General features: G+C 46.4%; 1 protein-coding gene across 2 annotated transcripts in view; it reads right to left on the reverse strand.

Annotated features, from left to right (window-relative positions):
* The window catches only part of EDARADD (EDAR associated via death domain), a 54,953-nt gene that overhangs the window by 32,512 nt on the left and 2,762 nt on the right, over positions 1-19,679 (reverse strand). For both annotated transcript variants that reach the window (XM_007452939.1, XM_007452940.1), the window contains exons 2-4: positions 11,470-11,528; positions 7,917-7,956; positions 971-1,029 (exon numbers count right to left, since the gene is read on the reverse strand). In XM_007452939.1, the coding sequence (XP_007453001.1) occupies positions 971-1,029; positions 7,917-7,956; positions 11,470-11,528 (158 nt within the window). The remainder of the gene's footprint in view (positions 1-970; positions 1,030-7,916; positions 7,957-11,469; positions 11,529-19,679) is intronic.

Genomic DNA, 19,679 nt, shown 5'->3' on the forward strand with positions numbered 1-19,679 from the left:
AAAAAAAAAAAAAAAAAAAAAGTAGCACCACTGACGATTTTCAAGAGAACTGTGTTTATGATTAAAATTGCTTGTTTTATCAACTATTATATAACTCTGCTCTGCTACAAAAGTGATTTGATTATCCAGGAATATCACTATTAATGATTACTGACTGATGTTTTAAAAGGAGGACTAAACAAAGCTTCAAATCTGTCTTGCTAAAAATTAACTTGGTATCAATATTATAAAGAGAGCAGAACCCAACCAGTGTATCTTCAGGCAAGACATCTTTTTTGAGACATTTAGTGTTCTAACTATAGTTTAACAGATGTGAGGTATTGTGCAGTTTTGCTAATGAGCTTTGAGTGAGTGAACAGAGATGGGCTGGAAAGTATAAGTAGTAACTGAAGCACACGGTGACCCACGGAAGCTTTTGGAAGGATGTACCTCAAAAGGTGAACAATGGAATGTGACAAGCGATTCTCAACCTTTTGGTACATTTTTGTTGTATCTGAAGTTTAAAATAACAGTCTTTTATAATCAGAAAACAATAGATATATTTTGGAAAAGGACAATTAAAATAATGTGTTAAAATTTGATATCTGATATCTGAACAAAGTAAAAGTTTTATAAAACATTACAAAAATGTTTTAAAACTACCTAGTTTTGTTGAGGCTTTTTTAAAAAGTTCCTATCCACAGCAAACCAACTACACACGAAAGAAAGCAACTCTCTAACTCAGTAACACTGATGGTTTTGGGCATCTGGATAAATATTTATTTCCAAAAAATGGATTAAAGTTACTAAAAGTAACAGAAGTTGTATAGATGTGCTACATTACTGGGATGCTTAAAGATCATTTCCAAACTTATTATCTAAAAATCCTGTTCTTTCTTTATTTTTAAAGCTCTAGAAGACAATTCCTAAATAAATTCTAGTTGGATTAGCATGTACCTAAGGGTAAAAATATAACTGAAATTATTCTTACCTGGTGTTGCACATCAGAATTTGTTGGGCAGTTCAAACTAATTGGATCACACTCCTCTGCTAGGGATTAAAAAAAAAAAAAAAAAGATGCAAGCTTGATAAAGAAAGCATATACTCTGTGGCTGTAAGGCCTAAAATTAAGACTCAATATTATGTGCTGTTTACATCTGGTAAAACCAGGAGGACCTTGAATGGCCCAGCTGCAAGTTCCCCTCCCCGCTCTGCTCCTGTGGATAAAACCGCCAGCTAAACAACGCTCCTTTTCAAGGGGACCAGGCACAGTCCCTGCTTATCCCTGAGCAGTGGGTTTCAGTTCCCTGCCAGACTACTGAATTATTCAGACAAGTCATCACATCCTTCCCTGGGAACCAGGGGTCACACACCCTCTTGAGAGGACAGCGCTTGTCACCCACAGCCCCTGGTTGTTCACTCTGTTCCCAAGTGCAACCCCCATGCGACCCTGCATGGGGTGCAGCGTCCTCCCTCTCCAGGCTGTGAATATCCGTGACTCACAAGCTACTGTCAATCTCACCTGCCCAGTGTCAGGTGTCCTGTGTGTGGCCATCCCCATAACCCCAGGGCAGGATCCCTCCCTCACCAACAGGGTGAACAGGAGGTAGTCCAAACACATTCCCCTCTGATAACCTTACATCAGATTCCACGGTGTTCACTGTTTGACAGTTTACTAAATCTCTCAGACAGCAGAGTGGGATTATACTTGTCTTGATAGCTCACCCTCCTAAAAATCAAACCAAAACCATTTCAGTTCTATGGTTAAAGTGGGGATTGCCAGTGAAAGTCAAAGGAACATGATAGGCATGTGAAATGTCTAACACCTTTCGGAATTAACTGGTAGGAAGGAAATTCCATCCTTAGGTTGTCTTACATATGTGTTAACTTCACAGTTCCCCAACTTGTGGTGAAGATTGTACAAATGCATTAAAAACCGATTTTGTTCCATCAGATTTTAATCTTTTTTTTTTTTTGGCAGTACACGGGCCTCTCACTGTTGTGGCCTCTCCCGCTGTGGAGCACAGGCTCCAGACCCGCAGGCCCAGCGGCCACAGCCCACGGGCCCAGCCGCTCCGCGGCACATGGGATCCTCCCGGACCAGGGCATGAACCCGTGTCCCCTGCACCGGCAGGTGGGCCCCCAACCGCTGTGCCACCAGGGAAGCCCCCAGATTTTAATCTTTAACCACAGAATTCAACATCGCACTCTAACCTTGAAAATCGCCAGTAATATATTATGTTATGAAAGAAATGTTTAGTGGCATGTAAAATTTTAGTTAATAAAGCCCTTACTAGAGAATCATTTAATTCAAGGTTCAAAAGTTAGGACTGAGTGACAGATTAATTCATCTATTTATTTTTACATTCCTTAACATTCACTGACCTATTATAGGCTGCGCTGATAGATTTATTCATATAAGGGGCTATATTTATTGCTGCCTACACAATTCTGACTAAAGGCCATTTTTTCCTTAACATCATTATCTGCAAAATTTAAACTAAAAGCACGGTCTCTTATTAAGAATCCATACGGTATCTTTTTAAGCTGGAGCAGTAGAGAGCTTACCTAGCCTTCTGTTTCTCAAGACAGTCCCAGCTCTCTTGCACCAGAATCACCCGGGGTTGCCTGTTAACAATGCAGATTCCTGGGCTCCACTCCAGACCTTCTGAATTGGAATCTCAGGGACCCCAGAAATCTGACACCTAACAAGCACCCCACAGAATTCGGATGCACACTAATTTTTCACAGCAAAAAGTCACAGATATGTGACTTCAGTCATACTAATTCTCACAATGGCCAGCGTCATAATTGTTAACCCAGCATTATTGGACAAGTGAGGCTTTTTATTTCCCAATGCAATGTTAGCCTGAAATTAAAAAGCAACTTTTTCTTACATGGTCCCCCAAGCACTCCTGTGGTTGCACCCCTCTCCCTCCCCTCTACCCTCCATAAAAGAAAACACCTTCGGGGCTTCCCTGGTGGCGCAGTGGTTGAGAGTCCACCTGCCGATGCAGGAGACATGGGTTCGTTAGTTTTACATTTTTCTTCTTTTGTTTATGTTCTCCGCAGCAAATAGATGGCATTATAACAAGTTATAAAGGAAGATGAAGTTTTTGTTTTGTTTTTTTTTGTTTTTTTTTTAAAGGAATTCACTGGACTTCTAGTCAAACAAGGTGGATTGAACACATGCATTTATCTCCTCCCCAAGACCTCAACAAATGGCACTACAGGAATAAAATGTACAAATACGCAGGGCAAAGAGGATAGGAGAGGAGATGGGCAGTGTATAAAACGCCCGGGACTTCCCTGGTGGTCCAGGGGTTAAGGCTTTACCTTCCACTTAAGGGGGTATGGGTTCGATCACTTGTCGGGGAGCTAAGGTCCCACATGCCTCAGTGCCAAGAAACCAAAACATAAAACAGAAGCAATATTGTAACAAATTCAATGAAGACTTTAAAATTGGTCCGCATCAAAAAAAGAAAAAAAAAAAAAAAAAAAAAGAATGGCCACCTTTGTATGTGTGTCATAACTGGGGGAGGAGTTGGTTTGCTAAAACAGGAGACTGTCAGGACTCTCCGTCATGGCTGAGTGGAAGGCAGTGAACTTGTGGAATGAGTGGGACCAGGTCACGGTAAATCGTGCGGGAAGGAGGGGCTTTTAGTTTCATGTTACAACAAGGAAACCTATCAGCAAGATACTGTCGGTCAACTGGCAAGATGAGAAATCATCTAAAATACAACACATTGGCCTGCTAGTTTTCAGGCAGACATTTTTGCTTAGGGATTATTTTGGCGATCTCCTGAGTACTTGTTTATTTTCTCCTTTTTCAAACTGAACTAGTACTTCTACATTTAGTTAACGGATTATTCCAAATGTCATCCATGCTTAAGTTCAAATTTCTCAAAATAATTAACAATAAAATCAGTTTAGGGCTTCCCTGGTGGCGCAGTGGTTGAGAGTCCGCCTGCTGATGCAGAGGACACGGGTTCGTGCCCCGGCCAGTGAAGATCCCACATGCCGCGGAGTGGCTGGGCCTGTGAGCCATGGCCGCTGAGCCTGCGCGTCCGGAGCCTGTGCTCCGCAACGGGAGAGGCCACAGCGGTGAGAGGCCCGCGTACCGCAGAAAAGAAAAAAAAAAAAAAAATCAGTCTACTTCTCTTTAACTTTACATCCGCTATTTAATTTTTTTTGAACAATGGAAGGGCAGTAATGCCAGAGAAGATGAAGATGGTAAAATCTTGATTGCTTTATGATGTAGTTATGTGCAATTTCCCCTCACTAGGCATAGTGCCTCAAAAATCAGAATTCTTTTTCCACAGACATTTTCCTCTCAAAATATGAAGAGTCACATTGCCTTCAGAACCCTCAAGCCAGCAGTTTCTACGAGATACAGGAATTCTGTGATATAAGATAAACCCCAATCTTAAATTAGTCCTGAGTTTGGTGCCTACAGATCCTCACAGAGCACCTATCACAACAGAAGCCTGACAGAATGAACCTCCCGAAATCTCTAAAATCAGGGGAGGCAGAAGCTACACGTTTGTTCCCGACAAGAAAACAGGTATAATAACACCTCAAAAACGTGCTGATCATTGAAATCACACTAGAGTCCCACAGTTGATTTATGGTAAAAGCACATTATTGAGAGCCACTCTAGTGTGGACCGTGTTAAGGGACTATGTTGTACTGTCCAGGGGAAAAGTAGGAGTATACTAGAATTATAATGAAGACTTTGTGAAACATACTAATTTTTTGAAGAAAATACATTTTGAGGACTTTTTAAATCATATGGAAATGGTTCAAGCTAATTACAAACAACTCCTCTATTAAATATAGTAGCCCCCCTAGAATTCACTTAAGTGTCAGAGTCTGAATTGTTCTTAATATAATTAGATTACATTTACTTTTTTAAAAAATAAATTTATTTATCTATTTTTATTTTTGGCTGTGATGGGTCTTCATTGCTGCATGTGGGCTTTATCTAGTTGCGGCGAGCGGGGGCTACACTCTGTTGCGGTGCGCGGGCTTCTCACTGCGGTGCCTTCTCTTGTTGTGGGGCACGGGCGCTAGAGCGCAGGCTCAGTAGTTGTGGCGCACAGGCTTAGTTGCTCCGCAGCATATGGGATCTTCCCGGACTAGGGCTCGAACCCGTGTCCCCTGCACTGGCAGGCAGATTCTTAACCACTGTGCCACCAGGGAAGCCTACATTTACTTTTAAGCTGTAAATTAGTCTCTTCACTAATTATACATGGGCTTTGTTTCCCTAAAAACAACTTCAGTGAGAAAATTACCATAAGCATTTAACGATGATACTGGCTCCATTATGGTATATTTGAAAAAAATACTGTGGACATTAAATTGTTATTAAATGCAAATGTTGGATATTACATAGAAGACGATGTATTTCTTGGAGATAAGAAATTATGTGCTTAATAACACTTCCCCGCCCCCCCCCATGAACAAGGACAGAGGAAAGATCTGGAGTTACTTGTCAACTCACCACCATTTTAATTAATTTTAATTAAGGTTTTGTAAAACTCAAATTCTAGGAGAAACCCAACGGTACAGTTACTGTATTATCAGGCTGCTAAGCAACAATCTCTTTCTCTTAAAACAGGAAATCATGTTCAAGAGTGATAGAAAAGGTCTTCAGATAGTTGCTGCGGCCCAGTCTACCTAAAACGGTGGTTCCACTCTTGCCTCTCCGATACAAAAGCTTTCAACAGTCCTCTACCCTGATTGCTCACGATTCTTTTGCCAGGTTTCCCTCCACCCCTGTCAGATGCTTGTTGGGAGTCAGGTGCTGTTCCAGTCTCGTTTCATTGAATTCTCACAAGCACCCAGGGAGGTCGGTGTAATATTTTCCTCTCGGCACTGCAGACTGGACACTGGGACCCTGAGCCATGAGGTCAACTGCTGAGTCCTCTCAGAGCTGGCGGTCTGGCTGCAGCTCGGGTGTCTCTTACATGTCTCCTACATGTGGCACGCCACATCCTTTTTTTAATATAAATTTATTTATTTATTTATTTATTTTTTGGTTTTGTTGGGTCTTCGTTTCTTCTCTAGTTGCGGCGAGCGGGGGCCACTCTTCATTGCAGTGCGCGGGCCTCTCACTGTCGCGGCCTCCCTTGTTGCGAAGCACAGGCTCCAGACGCGCAGGCTCCGTAGCTGTGGCTCACGGGCCCAGTTGCTCCGCGGCATGTGGGATCTTCCCAGACCAGGGCTCGAACCCGTGTCCCCTGCATTGGCAGGCAGATTCTCAACCACTGCGCCACCAGGGAAGCCCCCACGCCACATTCTTGAAGCTTCTTAGGCAGGCTCTCAAAGGGAGGTCTGTGTCCCACCCACTCAGGTTTGCATTAAAAACACAGGTTTCTGGGCCTGACCCCAGACCCACCACATCATGATTTTGCAGTAGCGGAGTCCAGAATCTGCATTTTAAACTAGCTCCCCAGGTAATTCTTCACTGCATCCTAAAAATCCAAGGAACACGGCCCAACATGGCCTCCGATTCGTCCTGGTGGCCTGACTTGCACCTTCCACTTTCTTGCTGAACTAGGCAATCACAGCTTGGGGAATTCAGGACACTGAGAAGTCATTCGTGGAGAGGGGAAAGGGCAAAGTGTGCTTGGGAGAAGCCTCCCCGAGTACAGCCAGGATTTGGGCTCAAACCTGGCCTTCAGCCTCTTCTCCCTACACACCACTGCCATTCCTGGGACGTGCACAGGGGGCAAAAGGAATGCAACTCTAATGATGTCATTTCAGAGAGCAGGAAGAAGAGTCTGGTGAGTGGAGAATGAGGGAGGGGGACTTGGCAGAACTACAGACTTAACCACAGGTGGGCCCTGCCAGGGAGCTCCCAACCCCGCAGCCCAGTGACCCTGTGACACCCATCACCACAAGGGCTGCTGGGGAACCCCACAGCAGGCTGTGCTGGGAAGTCTTTCCTCTCCAGGAAGCCGGGGGCCCCCTGCCATCTCTGAAGCTGCTCAGATCTGATTGTTCCCCACCCCTCCTCTCTGGCTGGTCAGCAGAGCACAAGGTAAACGCTCCAGTGCGATAAGCAGCAGCTCAGCCTCCATACTGGATACAGCCTTGCAGGCTGCCCCAGGGGAAATTAGGAAAGGCTCAGTCAGGCCTTTGTGGTCTGCACCACGCCTGCGACATTCACCTGTGGATCATAAAAGCAAGCTCTTTTTGCTTTGGGGCCTGACAGCATCCCTTGCCCCTTGTCTGCTAACAGAACCCTCTTTACTGTGGTTTGAGTAGAACTGACTTCATGCCCTCCGCCCCCCATCCTCCAACCTCAAGGCTCAGACCTGGTCACCCCTCCATCCTCCGACAACAGCAGCTGATACAGGGATGGCCACACGACCAAACTGCTCCTTTCACGATTTGCCCCTAAAATTGTGCCATGTGTGCTGGGGGAAAGGCTCCCTGTTGCCCCGGCATCTTTAGCTGCACCAAGTAAAGCTGGAGGTGTCAAGAGACTATCTTTCCCACCAAGTGGGGAAAGCCTGCTCGAGTATGGAGCCAACACAGAAGACAGAGCCATTGTGGGGGGAGTGGGGGACTGAGCCTGAGACATCATTTAAATGCTTGGATTTAGCAGCACCCAAAGACTCTAAACTACCAAGTCCCCCCACCATTTTAAACTAATTTGAGCTACATTTCTGACACTTGCAACCCACAGTCCTGGCTTTCTTCATTTTATGCATGTTAAAAACACCATAGGAATTTGATGTATAATTTGCTATAAAATAATCTCTACATTTTAATAAGAAACTTCATACCAGAGAAGGTCAAATCATACACTAAATTATCAGTATGTTTCTGTTTTACAATTTTAGAAAATGAAAAATTACTTTGACTAGTGCTTTGTTCAAGACATGAAAGTAATCACAAGTTTAAATTGCTACTTTAACTGTACATACCTTTAGGGAGTCCCGTGTCTTGAATGGGATATTTGTCTGACTGTAGAAACCAACAAAAGAGGAGTGTTATTTTTAAACACCGTAGTCAATTATAAGATCAAAGTGAAGGGAAAGCTTTGTCTTGGGAAAGTCATGATTTTAATTTAAATCCTTGCAAGTTTTTAGCCTTGGACCCATTGCTTGCTTTCATTCTCAATTTTATAGAAATGAAACCAAGGTGGATGAGAAGTTAATGTTGGAACATGAAACAGAAGAAGCCTTCAGCTCTGACCACTAAACCACACTTCCTCTCTTTTCTGCAGTGCTCTTCTCTCTATTTCCTGCAGCTCAAAATTGAGGGACATTTCTGGTAGTGAATTATGGGGAAAGACCCATCTCTTCTCACCATTTCTGTGACATTCATTCGGGCCAATAAGCATGTGTTCTGGGCAGTACTCAAAATTGGAGAGCTCTGTCACGGGTTGACTAGGACAGGAGTCAAAAGGTAACTATCCCACTAATTGCACGAAGATCTATGAATTAGTTACCCATTATGCACAATTATGCACAATTCCCCAATGCTTTAGTTGAGGGCAGTACTGTTACAGGGAATTCAAAATAGCAAATGCTCTTACAATCACATCTTTCTTTGTTGGTACCGACAAATATGCAGGTATCTAAGCTTCTGGAAGCTTCTACTGCAGATTATACAATGTAGTCATTTTCTAAAGACTTCCATGAGAGGAGTGGGGATGCACCCAATCTCCCTAGCCTGTCCTCTGACACCGGCACAGTTCCCACCATCATCTGCATCTGGGCCTTTGGGTCTATAGTCCTCCAGCCTAAAAAAAAAGAAAACTGTACCTCCCAACTCTCCTGTAAGTCTCATCACTATCTTCCTTGGACAGAGGAGGAAAAGAAACAAATGTGGAAACAGGGGTTCTGTTTTAAACACCCTTTCCTGGAGTTTCTTTGGAGCTAGGCAGTAAAGTTTCAGAACCTTCAAGAAGCCTCCAACCCCTTTCCACAAAAGAAATCAATCAATCATCCTTACGGTATCAGTTCAACCTGTGAAGGGGCTGAAGTCTAAGGTCAGACACACTGGTGGTCAAGCGTGTCTACATGACTGAGCCCCAGTAACACTCTGGACCCCAAGTGTGGGGTGAGCTTCCCTGGTTGTCAATACTCTGTGTGTATCATCACACATCGTTACTGAGACAAGTAAACACTGTCCACACAATGTCACTGACAGAGGGTAGCTGAAAGCTCCATGCTTGCAACTTTCCTGGGCCCTGTCCTATGCTCCTCTTCCTTTGGTTGACTTTAATCTGAATACTTTTGCTGTAATAAACCACAATCCTGGGTGAAAAAAGAAATCATCAATCAATCATCAATCACAGAGAACCTAAAAATCAAATACTTTTCCCCTAGACTAAATCCTTCTCCAAACTCTGCTCCCCAGAGCATGGAAAACACATCTGTACCATAGGGCTTATCAGGCTCTTTTCAAAGTATTTGTCTATTTCCTCAGACAGACTGTGAGTGTTTCAAGAGAAGGGACCATGATCTTTGCATCCCCAGATTCTGACTCTGTTCAGACTACATGAACGAACAAGTGCAGGTTTCCTGGAGAGACTGACAGTTGAGATGGGCCTAGAGAATGCCCAGGACTCAGATGACCGACAGAAAGGAGCATGGTGATTGCAGATGGTGGGCACGGAGGAGCAAGGCCAGGTGGTTGGAAGACGGGCCAGCCTGTAGGGCAGATGCATGCTGGAGGTGGAAAAGGAAGACAGGGTTGGACACGAAATAATGGAGCCAGTTTCCATGGAAGACCCTGCAAAGAAGGCAAAGGGATTTAGGAAGGCTGCCATTCTAGGATCTCAGGAAGCTTGGCTCATTTAACACTGCTGTCTGCTTCGTGCCCCACTCTGCATATGGGAAGACGGTCAGCACAGCCTCGCAGGAAGTCAGGCAAGCAAATAATTCCCACACAATGCGATAAAAAGTAGGGACTATGGGGCTTCCCTGGTGGCGCAGTGGTTAAGAGTCCGCCAGCCGATGCAGGGGACACGGGTTCATGCCCCGGTCCGGGAGGATCCCACATGCCACGGAGCGGCTGGGCCTGTGAGCCATGGCCACTGAGCCTGTGCGTCCAGAGCCTGTGCTCCGCAATGGGGGAGGCCACAACAGTGAGAGGCCCGCGTACCACAAAAAAAAAAAAAAAAGTAGGGACTATGGATAAGGCAGGACCCGAAGGCCCCAAGGCTGAGAAGCCTTCCCAGATAAGGAACACTTGGGCTGAGTGGCGGGTTGCATAGGAGTTCATTATGTGAGGAAGCAGGGAGGGGCCAGCACCAAGGGTATCCCAGGACAGGCGGGAGGGCGTGGGGCATTTGAGGAGCAGCAAATAGCTACACACAACTGGGGGACACACATCAGGGGGACGTTGAGACATGGTCACAGAGGACCTCATCTGCCATGTCAAGGACCATGTATTTAATCCTGGAAGGAATGTTATAGTTGAAATGTGTCCCCTCCAAAAATACCTCGAAGTCCTAACCCCTAGTACCTCAGACTGACCTCATTGGAAATAGGGTCATTGTAGATAGAATTACTTAAGATGAGGTCATACTGAGGTCATTAAGGTAGGTCCTTAATCCAGTAGGACAGACGTCCTTGTAAGAGGAGAAGAGATAACAAGACACAGACACACAGGGAGAAGACTGCCACGTGCCACCAAAGGGAGAGAACGAAGCGAATGAGCTACAAGCCAGGGGAGACCAAGAACTGCCGACGACCATCAGAAGCCAGAAGAGGGGCTTCCCTGGTGGCACAGTGGTTAAGAATCCGCCTGCCAATGCAGGGGACACAGGTTCAAGCCCCGGTCCGGGAAGATCCCACGTGCCGCGAAGCAACTAAGCCCATGCGCCACAACTACTGAGCCTGCGCTCTAGGTCCCGCGAGCCACAACTACTGAAGCCCGCATGCCTAGAGCCCGTGCTCCGCAACGAGAGAAGCCACCACAGTGAGAAGTCTGCGCACCGCAACGAAGAGTAGCCCCCGCTTGCCGCAACTAGAGAAACCCCACGTGAAGCAACAAAGACCCAACACAGCCAAAAATACATTTTAAAAATTAAAAGAAAAAAAAGTGGTAACAGAGGTAAATCAACAGTGTATGCCCATCTGACACATGGGCAGCCCGCCTTTACTTTAAGGTTGTCCTATTTTTTCTTTCAATCTCAAGTTAGATATTTTGATTTCTGAAGAATTGGTAATTAAAAATAGATAGTATTAAAAGTAGACAAGCAGATAAAGACCTCACGTAACCTAAGAAGACCACTTCTGATATGTGCAAAATGAGAACTGAGTCTAACACCATTTTTAACCTGGAGAAACCCCAAGTTTATTATGTCACAGAGAAATATCATGAAAAAGAAATTTATCTTGGAAAACCTTACTTTAGGGTTTCAAATTTCATGTAAGTACGAAGTAATAAAAAATATAAAGAAATAACAAAGGGGAAAAAGGAAAAACAGGAGTCATCACCATTAATGTAAAAGTTGTAACCTACCATATTAAGGGATATAGTGCTAGGGTCTGTGTCTTCCACTGGCTCCTTTGTCAAATGATCTGTAAAGAGAACAAATAGAGAGCATTTTCTTTAACTCAGAAGCACAGTGTGTCCTTTGATAACTGTCTTCATATTGACACAAGCTACCCCAATCAGTTTGCAGAGAAGCTTACTTTCAGTCATTAGTGGAGACAAAATAAGAAAGAATGAGTTCAGGCTGCATCAAGAAAGTGATGATGACTAATAAACTACATTAAAAAAATATTTTGGAACAGTTTACTTATAAATATCTACAAATACTCAGAGGTACAAATAACTACAAATTAGGTAAACGTGATATTAATGACTCTTTTGCATATTGGATTTTGAGACAGGCTGGGACCTGGGACCCTTTACTGGAGTGCTTGCACCTGGACAAACATCTCCTCAAGCAACAAGAGTACAAAGAAACTATAAAAGACTAAAAATAACTGCATGCAAGTGCCGTTGGGCAAATTATGAACAACATACAGAAAAGAATACAAAATGGGCACAAACCAACTGCCATTTCTGAGGTGCCGGGAGCAAAAGCAGGGTACTGCACGTGATCCCTGCACACAGCACCACCAAGGGGGTGGTCAGGCCACCTAAGCCACACCTCAGGCCCGACCCACCATTCCACTCCCACCCTCACCCCATTTAAGGGACTAACTCACCGCGCCCCCCCAGGACAGCAAGCAAGCGCACCTGTTTCTTGTTTTTACCCCTCATGCTGCAACACGAGTCCCAATAAAGCATTGCCTGAGTTTCTCGTCTGGTCTCTTATCAATTTCTATTGATTAAAGAGTCCAAGGACCCAGGTCGGCAACAATCTGATTATAACTTTGAGCAAGAAAATTAGGAAAAAAAGCTCCCCCTTTCCAAGACAGTTTACGAAACATCTGCCAGAAAACTATCTTGCTCGACAACCATATCTGTCTGAATGGGATCCTCGGTATTTTGTGCAGTCACTACACAACCTGCAAAACCCTAAGTGGCCAGCCTTGGGCCAGTCAAGATTCATCTTTCATTTTTCTCCCAAATCTTCATTAAGTACATACTGTGGCCTAGGCACTAGGTCCTGGGAATGCCTTGGGGGATCCAAACAAACAAAACAGGTCAACTTATGGAGATCATTTGTTTGTTCTCCCCAGACGTTTCCCATTCGAAAATGTGTCCAGACTTCTCACATTTCTCTCCCCGCAGGTGTTGACAATGCCCAAAGGAGAAGCAGTGTGAAGGGAACATCTCTTTGTTTTATGACAGGCTACAGTCACTGGAGAGATTAAAGGAGGTGGCCCAGAGGAGCAGGGGCAAAAGGAGAGAGTTTTTGCCAGTGTCCCCCCAATGGAGCAGGGGACAGACACTGCAGCTCCACGAGTGGGGACTGTGCCGTGGTCCTTAGCAGAGCCCAGAGGTGGCAAGACCACATCAGGGAATGCACGGAGGGGGCTAACCCCTGGATCCCAGGGTTCCCAGCCCCACAGAGAAACAAACCCGTGATTTGGGTCTGCAAGAGAAACAGAGGGCTCCTGGACCTCAAGAGTCTCCTCAGGCTTGGACAACAAGGACATCAAGCCCACCCGGATGCCCTAAAAACTCAAGGCCCCTCTTTTTCCAAGCACCACATCATCCTCTTAGGTTCCTATATGACCCTAAGGAAGGGGCCAGGCCCCAGTTTGGACTGAAATGGAATTTCCTGCCAGCCCAGTAGATTACAGACTCAGACCTGGATTTAAGTCAATGTAAAGAAAACAAGATCAAGTTGTGTTGCTAACTCCACCCTGAGTTTACAGAACTCCTGCTGCCCAAGGAAAGGAGAAGGCAATTATCATACAGAGCGCTTGGTGTTAAGACAGTAGAAATGCAGAATGATATGGAAACACAGGAGGAACACAAGGCTAGCCTGGGGTGTCTAGCCTGGGGTGTCTGGTGGGGAGTAAAGAGAGGGTAGAGAGGAGCCTATAGAGGAGAGGACACTTGAGTCCAGAAGGATGAGTTGAAGCTAGCCAGGAGCCAGGGAGGGAAAAGCATTCTAGGTAGAGGGAACAGCATAGGCGAAGGCCTAGAGAGGAAAAAGAACGGGACACATGAGCATGCTTCAAATAGGTCCAGCCGGACACCTGCGTTCGGTTTTCCAGTTTTTCCTTTCTATCCTTCTCATGTCTAGCTCCTGGCTGGGGAGCGGGTAGTAGAAGCCACCATGAGTAGCCTCCAGTCCTTTCTTTCCCTCCTATCACAGCCTAGTCTCAACCGCTTAATTTTCACCAAAGTGTATCTGGATGATAAAACTTTTTTTTTTTGGCCACGCGGCCTTGTGGGATCTTAGTTCCCCAGCCAGGGATTGGACCTGGGCCTTCAGCGGTGAGAGCGTGTTGTCCTAACCACTGGACCGCCAGGGCATTCCCTGGATGATAATACTTTAAAAGCTTACCTCCACTAGGGGGGTGGAATTTTAATAGGAATCCTGTGCGGCTATTGCCCACCAAGTCTATGACAAGTTAGGCCTGTTTCCTACAGAGACATTAGTACGCGAGGAAGGAAAAAGACGAAGAGGAAGAAAATGGAGGAGATATAGCTGGGAAAGGCAGAATTACCCCAAAAGCAGCAGTGAGAATTTAAACAGGACAGTTAAAGGGAAGGCACACAGGGCTTGGGAGGAGAAGGCTTGGGTCCTCACCGCCACACCGCTGAGACCTAGTGGCCTGACCTTGAATGAGTCTAGCGGTACGACCTTGGATGACTCATGTTAAGTGTTCCCAGCCTCGGGCTCTTCCTCTGTAACAGGAGGGGGTCCACGTGGCTGGTTCCCACACCCAGCTGATCATCATTATTCTGGTCAGGTCAGGTTTGGGAACGACTCCCCCTGAGAATCTCTGCCTCAGAGGGTGATGGGGTGAACAGGACCACAAGTGTTCGGAGGCCCAAAGTCTCTTGCTTTGGTCTGAAACCTCTGAGAATAGATGGAATTTAAGATGGGAAGGGCACAGAGGATTTAGAGGGGTTTTTTTGTTGTTTTCTGAAGCACAACAGCAAAGTGAGAGGGCAATCGGGAAAGGCTGAGGCGATCAGGAAAGGCTGAGGACCAGTCTTAGAGGCACTTTCAGGTCTTTTATTATTTTCATTCGCATGGTTGTGCCTGTATCAGCTTCTGACGTAGGCCAGGCTGGGGTCAAAGTTCTTCCTTACGCGTTATTGCCAGATCCGCTCACAGACCCAGGCCCACTTGTTCCACCTGATCCCGGGCCTTCCCCCTGGCCCTTGCTGTAGTTCACGCAGAAGCACCTTTGTGCTCACAGGCCCGTGTTGTGTACCAACAGATTATTTGGAGGAGGGCTGATCCTGGTTATTTGAGACTAGTCTAGAAGTAAGCAGTTGTCCTGAAGTATTTCTGAGCTCTTGGAGCCACATGTTTACATTATTAGTATGAAATCAAACAGTTTACTCAGAAGCTTTAAAATGTTTATTTTTACAGGCCCCAGGTTAACAGCCGGCTGGGCCTCTAGGCAAGGCTCTGATATCAGATGGGGCACGAAGAAGCCGAAACAGAAAGGGGGATCGTGCGAGCTCCGAGGTGGCAAGGCCGGCAGCTCAGCCAGAGGTGGGTGGGGACCTTCCTCCTGATCCTGGCTGTTGCTCTACTGTCCCAAAGCTGCCTCCATTCTCCTGGATTGGTGACTCTAAAGAAGGCAGAGGTCACCCCAGATTAGCTGGTAATTGATCAAAGGGGGTCTCACCGATGGCAATGAGAATGATGTTTAATTCACATGAGCATCTTCTGGGGAGGTCCTCAAAAGGCCTGAGTGAAACCCATGGTGAGCTGATGCCACTCAGCTGCTGGAAGGGCACCCGGCCTGGCTCCCGGAGGCCCCAGGAGACAGCAAGCAAGGCCAGCTGCAGTTACTTGTTTCTCTGGGCCTCAGGTGCCTCATCTGTAATATTCAGGGGGAGGGGCGACAGAGAGCCTCCACGTGCCCTTCCAGCTTTAAAAGTCCATAAGCGGTGAGAAGTAGGGGCCCCAAAGGTGAAAAGAGCATCTTCAGGTGACGGTCACTCCAACACAAGAAGCCCAGTTACAATGAGAGCTCCCACTTATCCAGTACCCCTCCCCGCCCACCCACCCCATCGCCCCATGCTGCCTGGTTTACACACAGCCCCGTTTCATCCTCACAGTAACCCTGAGAGAGGGCCAAGTGTCCCCTTTATCCATACTGAGTGCCCAAGGTCACAGGGCAAAGGAAGCAGCAGAATTTGGATCTGGGACTTTCTGACTTCAAAATCTACCCGTTTTCCACTACCTTCGGGTTGCTTGAAGTGGTTCAATGCATTGACCACCTGATAACAGACTGTCCTGGGGGGATCTCTGTGTCCAAATTTCCCCTTCCTATGAGGGTAGCAGTTACATTGGATGAGAGCTCCCTCTGATGACCTCATTTTAACTTCACTGCTTCTGTAAAGACTTTATTCCCAAATCAGGTCACGTTCTGAGGTACTGGGGGTTAGGATGCCAAAAAAAATTTTTTTGGGTGGGGAGCACAGTTCAACCCACAATAGTCCACCCTCTGGCCCCCAAATTCATGTCCTTCCCATGTGCAAAAGACATTCACCCGACATCCCCCAAAGCTTTCATCATTCCGGCATCAACTCTAAATGCAAAATCTCACCTACCCATCATTCACTCAAAGACCCAGCTCTCGTCAGCTCCTGAATCAGAATCCCCAGGAGCCCTGGAGACTGTGGGCTGCACCCGGCAGCCTCTCCACCAGGAACGATCTCGGACTGTCCAACACAGACGCAGGTAAGCTGCCCAAGAGCAGCACGTCACGTCCAGACCTCTCCCTTTATGAATCACATTAGATAAGGGCCAATAGTTCCTCAAGACAGTTCCTCAAAGGAAGTTCAAAGATCTCCTCTAAAGATGTCCTTTCAGAGAAACAAAGAGGGAAGCGTGTCAGAGCTTCCTGGCTTTCCCGATCATCAGGAAACAAAAGAGTGGGGCCTTTTGTGCTTCTTAGTGAAAAAGTAAAGGCAACTCTTTGAACTCAGTGATTTCAGAGTTCATTTATTTTCCCTCTGTTATTATTTTTTGTACCCAGGCTTTTCTTTTGACCTACAGCTGTTTTCACTACTGATTCTAAGGAAGCCCTAGAGTCCTAACCGTATTCAGGATTACAGAAGCTCTCAGGGCAGCAGCGCTAACACGCTGCTAAGTGTACCTTCTTCTCTGTCTGGCAGCAGCCCTGCTCTGTCGTCCCTGCACCTCAGAGCAGGGGCTGAACAAGCTGAGAAAGGACCAGGGATCAAGAAGGTGCCCCTCTAGAGCGACTTCTCTGGATGATGGCCAAGCTGAGGGGGAGGGGAGGGGAGGGAAGAGATGAACCAAGGGATGAAAGAGGAATGCAGACAAGGGGGAAATACTTGGGTAGAGAGAAGAAAACTTAGAGGCATTGTAAGAAAGGGAAAGAAATGAAGTGGGCATTGGAAAAACCCAGAGGACGGGGAAGGAGAAAGAAGGAAGGGAGAAAGGAAAACCGCAGCCTGTCAGCACTCTCTGGTGGATGTTGGTGAATGAAATGGCTGGTCCAGCCTTTCAAATGAGGGTGCTGCTCGAAGTGCTTCCCCCTTTAGTCCTGGTTTCTGCTCCCAGTGCTACTGGAGTTTGCAAGAAGGACAGGGTGCCACATCAGACCCACCCAAGTGCGGAGGAGGGCTCAGAGGAGTGCATGAGGAGTGAGATGCCGCCTATGGGGCTGTCCTGGGCCGGTCTCTAAGGCCAGGGCTCCCAGGGAGCAGCCCAGTGTGCAGTGCAAACAATACCCCGAGGATGAACAAAGGCAGAACATATGCTGATGTGCTCCCTGGCCAAGGGCACTTACTTAGCTCACTGTGACGAAGCAATGAACTGTACCATCTCCCCAACTCTCCCGACTTTCAAAGCCTCTTTCTTTGTTTCTGTCCTTAATGTATGTATGAACATGAACCAGATTTTATTCACTTTCAACAGGCAACTCTGACTCATTCCACGATGGATGGTTTATTAGTGGTAGAGGTGGAATGAGATGGCCACACTGTAACCAGCATGACTATTTTCCTGCCAGTGTAAATTTTCTCAGGGCAAAGAGTTGTTTTTTTAATTAAGTTCATACAGTATAATAATAGATACCCACCTTTGTTATATGCATGTGGATATACAAACATCTTTATTTTTTTTTAACTTTACAAGGTAAACCCAGTTAACATATCTAACTGAATCAGTTCCTAAGACGCCAATATGGGAAGAGCTTTTTCTGCCCACAGTTTGATGAATAGGTGGTTACATTTTATATCTTTCATTCATTTACTGAGATGATAAGTATTTAACCAGGGCTTACTAAGTGCTGGGTACTGGGCCAGGCGTTGGAGAAAAACGGTCGAGCAAAACAGACATGCCCTCTGTCCAAGAACTTATAGTCTAACGGGGGAGAGAGACAATGGTGAAATCTTCACAGCTAGAAAGGGTGACAGGTGCTGGAAGGGTGCACCAAGATTGTGTAACATGGAGCTGAATCTACATCAGTTTTGATCTGAAATCTAAAGGGTGGGCAGGAGGTAAATGGACCGGCGGGGGTTGGCGGGAGGTGAAGGAAGCCTTCCAGGCAGCAGAAACAACTTGTGCAAAGGCCAGGAGGCAGGTGGTCCAGGGCTCTCAAGGAAACAGAGGAGGCAGGGTGGCTGCAGTGCAGACGAAGAGAAAGAGCAGGTTTGCCGACTGAAGGGAGAGCTACAGGCCCACGTACAGAGTATGGACACCACTGAAGGACTGAGGATTTACTGGAAAGTCAGCGCATGTTTCTGAGTAGAGGAATGGCGAGATCTGATTTGTTTTTAAAAGGTCACTCTGGCCACTTTTAGGCGAACAGGTTGGTGGAAGGTGAGTGTGTGGAAATACCAGTTGGGAGGTGAGAGCAGGAAATCTGGTGAGACAGCATGGTAACTGGGTCTGGGGTGGAGACATGAAAATGCCACGTAACGAGTTTTACACATTATCACCAATTGTGGCTTCATTACAGAAATGGAAGGGATGTGTCCTGGAGGTTACAGAAATGACATGAGATGTTAGAAAGAGGAAGTCATTTTTTGGGTCATATTTCTGTCCAACCCTTTGTTTCTATATGCAAGTGTGGAGATATTATATATCTTTTTTTAAACTGGAAGAACCCTCATCTAATTGATAGAATTCCAGAGTGGGAATGGACATGAGAGTATGTTTCAGATGCCTGGAGATGTTCTTCAACATCGCTGCAAGTGAGAGGGAGATCTCTACTCAGGAGGTCTCTCCCCTCTTTGTAGGAAGCCAACAAAGTCCACCTACAAGTTTGGGTTCTACCTCTCAAAGTCAAGGAGACAGGTTCTTTCCAAATGACGCCCTCCTATCATATCCTCAGGTCTCTCATCCCGCCACATGTGCTGGGATTTCCAAGTCCCTTTGTTCCAGGTTGTGAGCTTCCATTTTGGCCGGGCCAAGCAGGCTAAGTAGCATCACCGGACTTCTAGGTCCTGTAGTACTATTACTGTCATCTAAGATCCTATTAGCTGCCCTGGTGGCCTTATCACACTCTTGACTCACTGAGGCTTTTTATACATGAAGCTGTGTTTCCCAGCGCCCACCTCCTCTGGTGCCATTGATTTTGGGGGTCCCAAGCAGACCTTATATGTATCCCCATTCAGTGGGTCCCGATCAAGATCTTTTTGAATCTCCTTCACCATCATCTTTTAATGAGATGCAAAACCACTGTTAGTAAAATCTAGCTTAACACCTCTTGGCATCTTGCCAATTACATTTTCCGAAGAGAAAGTGGATGCGGACGTAAGAGGTGGGGGGCAGGGATAGGATTTCTCCCTTAATATCCCCTTCTGTCTTTCCAAACAATGAATATGGGGGAGGAGAAGGATATCCAAACCATTTACTTATCTTCCATCTCCCATGGATACAATGTTTACCATTCCTCACTTAAAGAAGAACCACTTAGGGGCTTCCCTGGTGGCGCAGTGGTTGGGGGTCCGCCTGCCGATGCAGGGGACGCGGGTTCGTGCCCCGGTCCGGGAGGATCCCGCGTGCCGTGGAGCGGCTGGGCCCGTGAGCCATGGCCGCTGAGCCTGCGCGTCCGGAGCCTGTGCTCCGCAACGGGAGAGGCCACAGCAGCGAGAGGCCC

Source organism: Lipotes vexillifer, unplaced genomic scaffold, assembly GCF_000442215.2.
Source record: "Lipotes vexillifer unplaced genomic scaffold, Lipotes_vexillifer_v1.1 scaffold1088, whole genome shotgun sequence".
NCBI classification, from domain to species: Eukaryota; Metazoa; Chordata; class Mammalia; order Artiodactyla; family Lipotidae; genus Lipotes; species Lipotes vexillifer.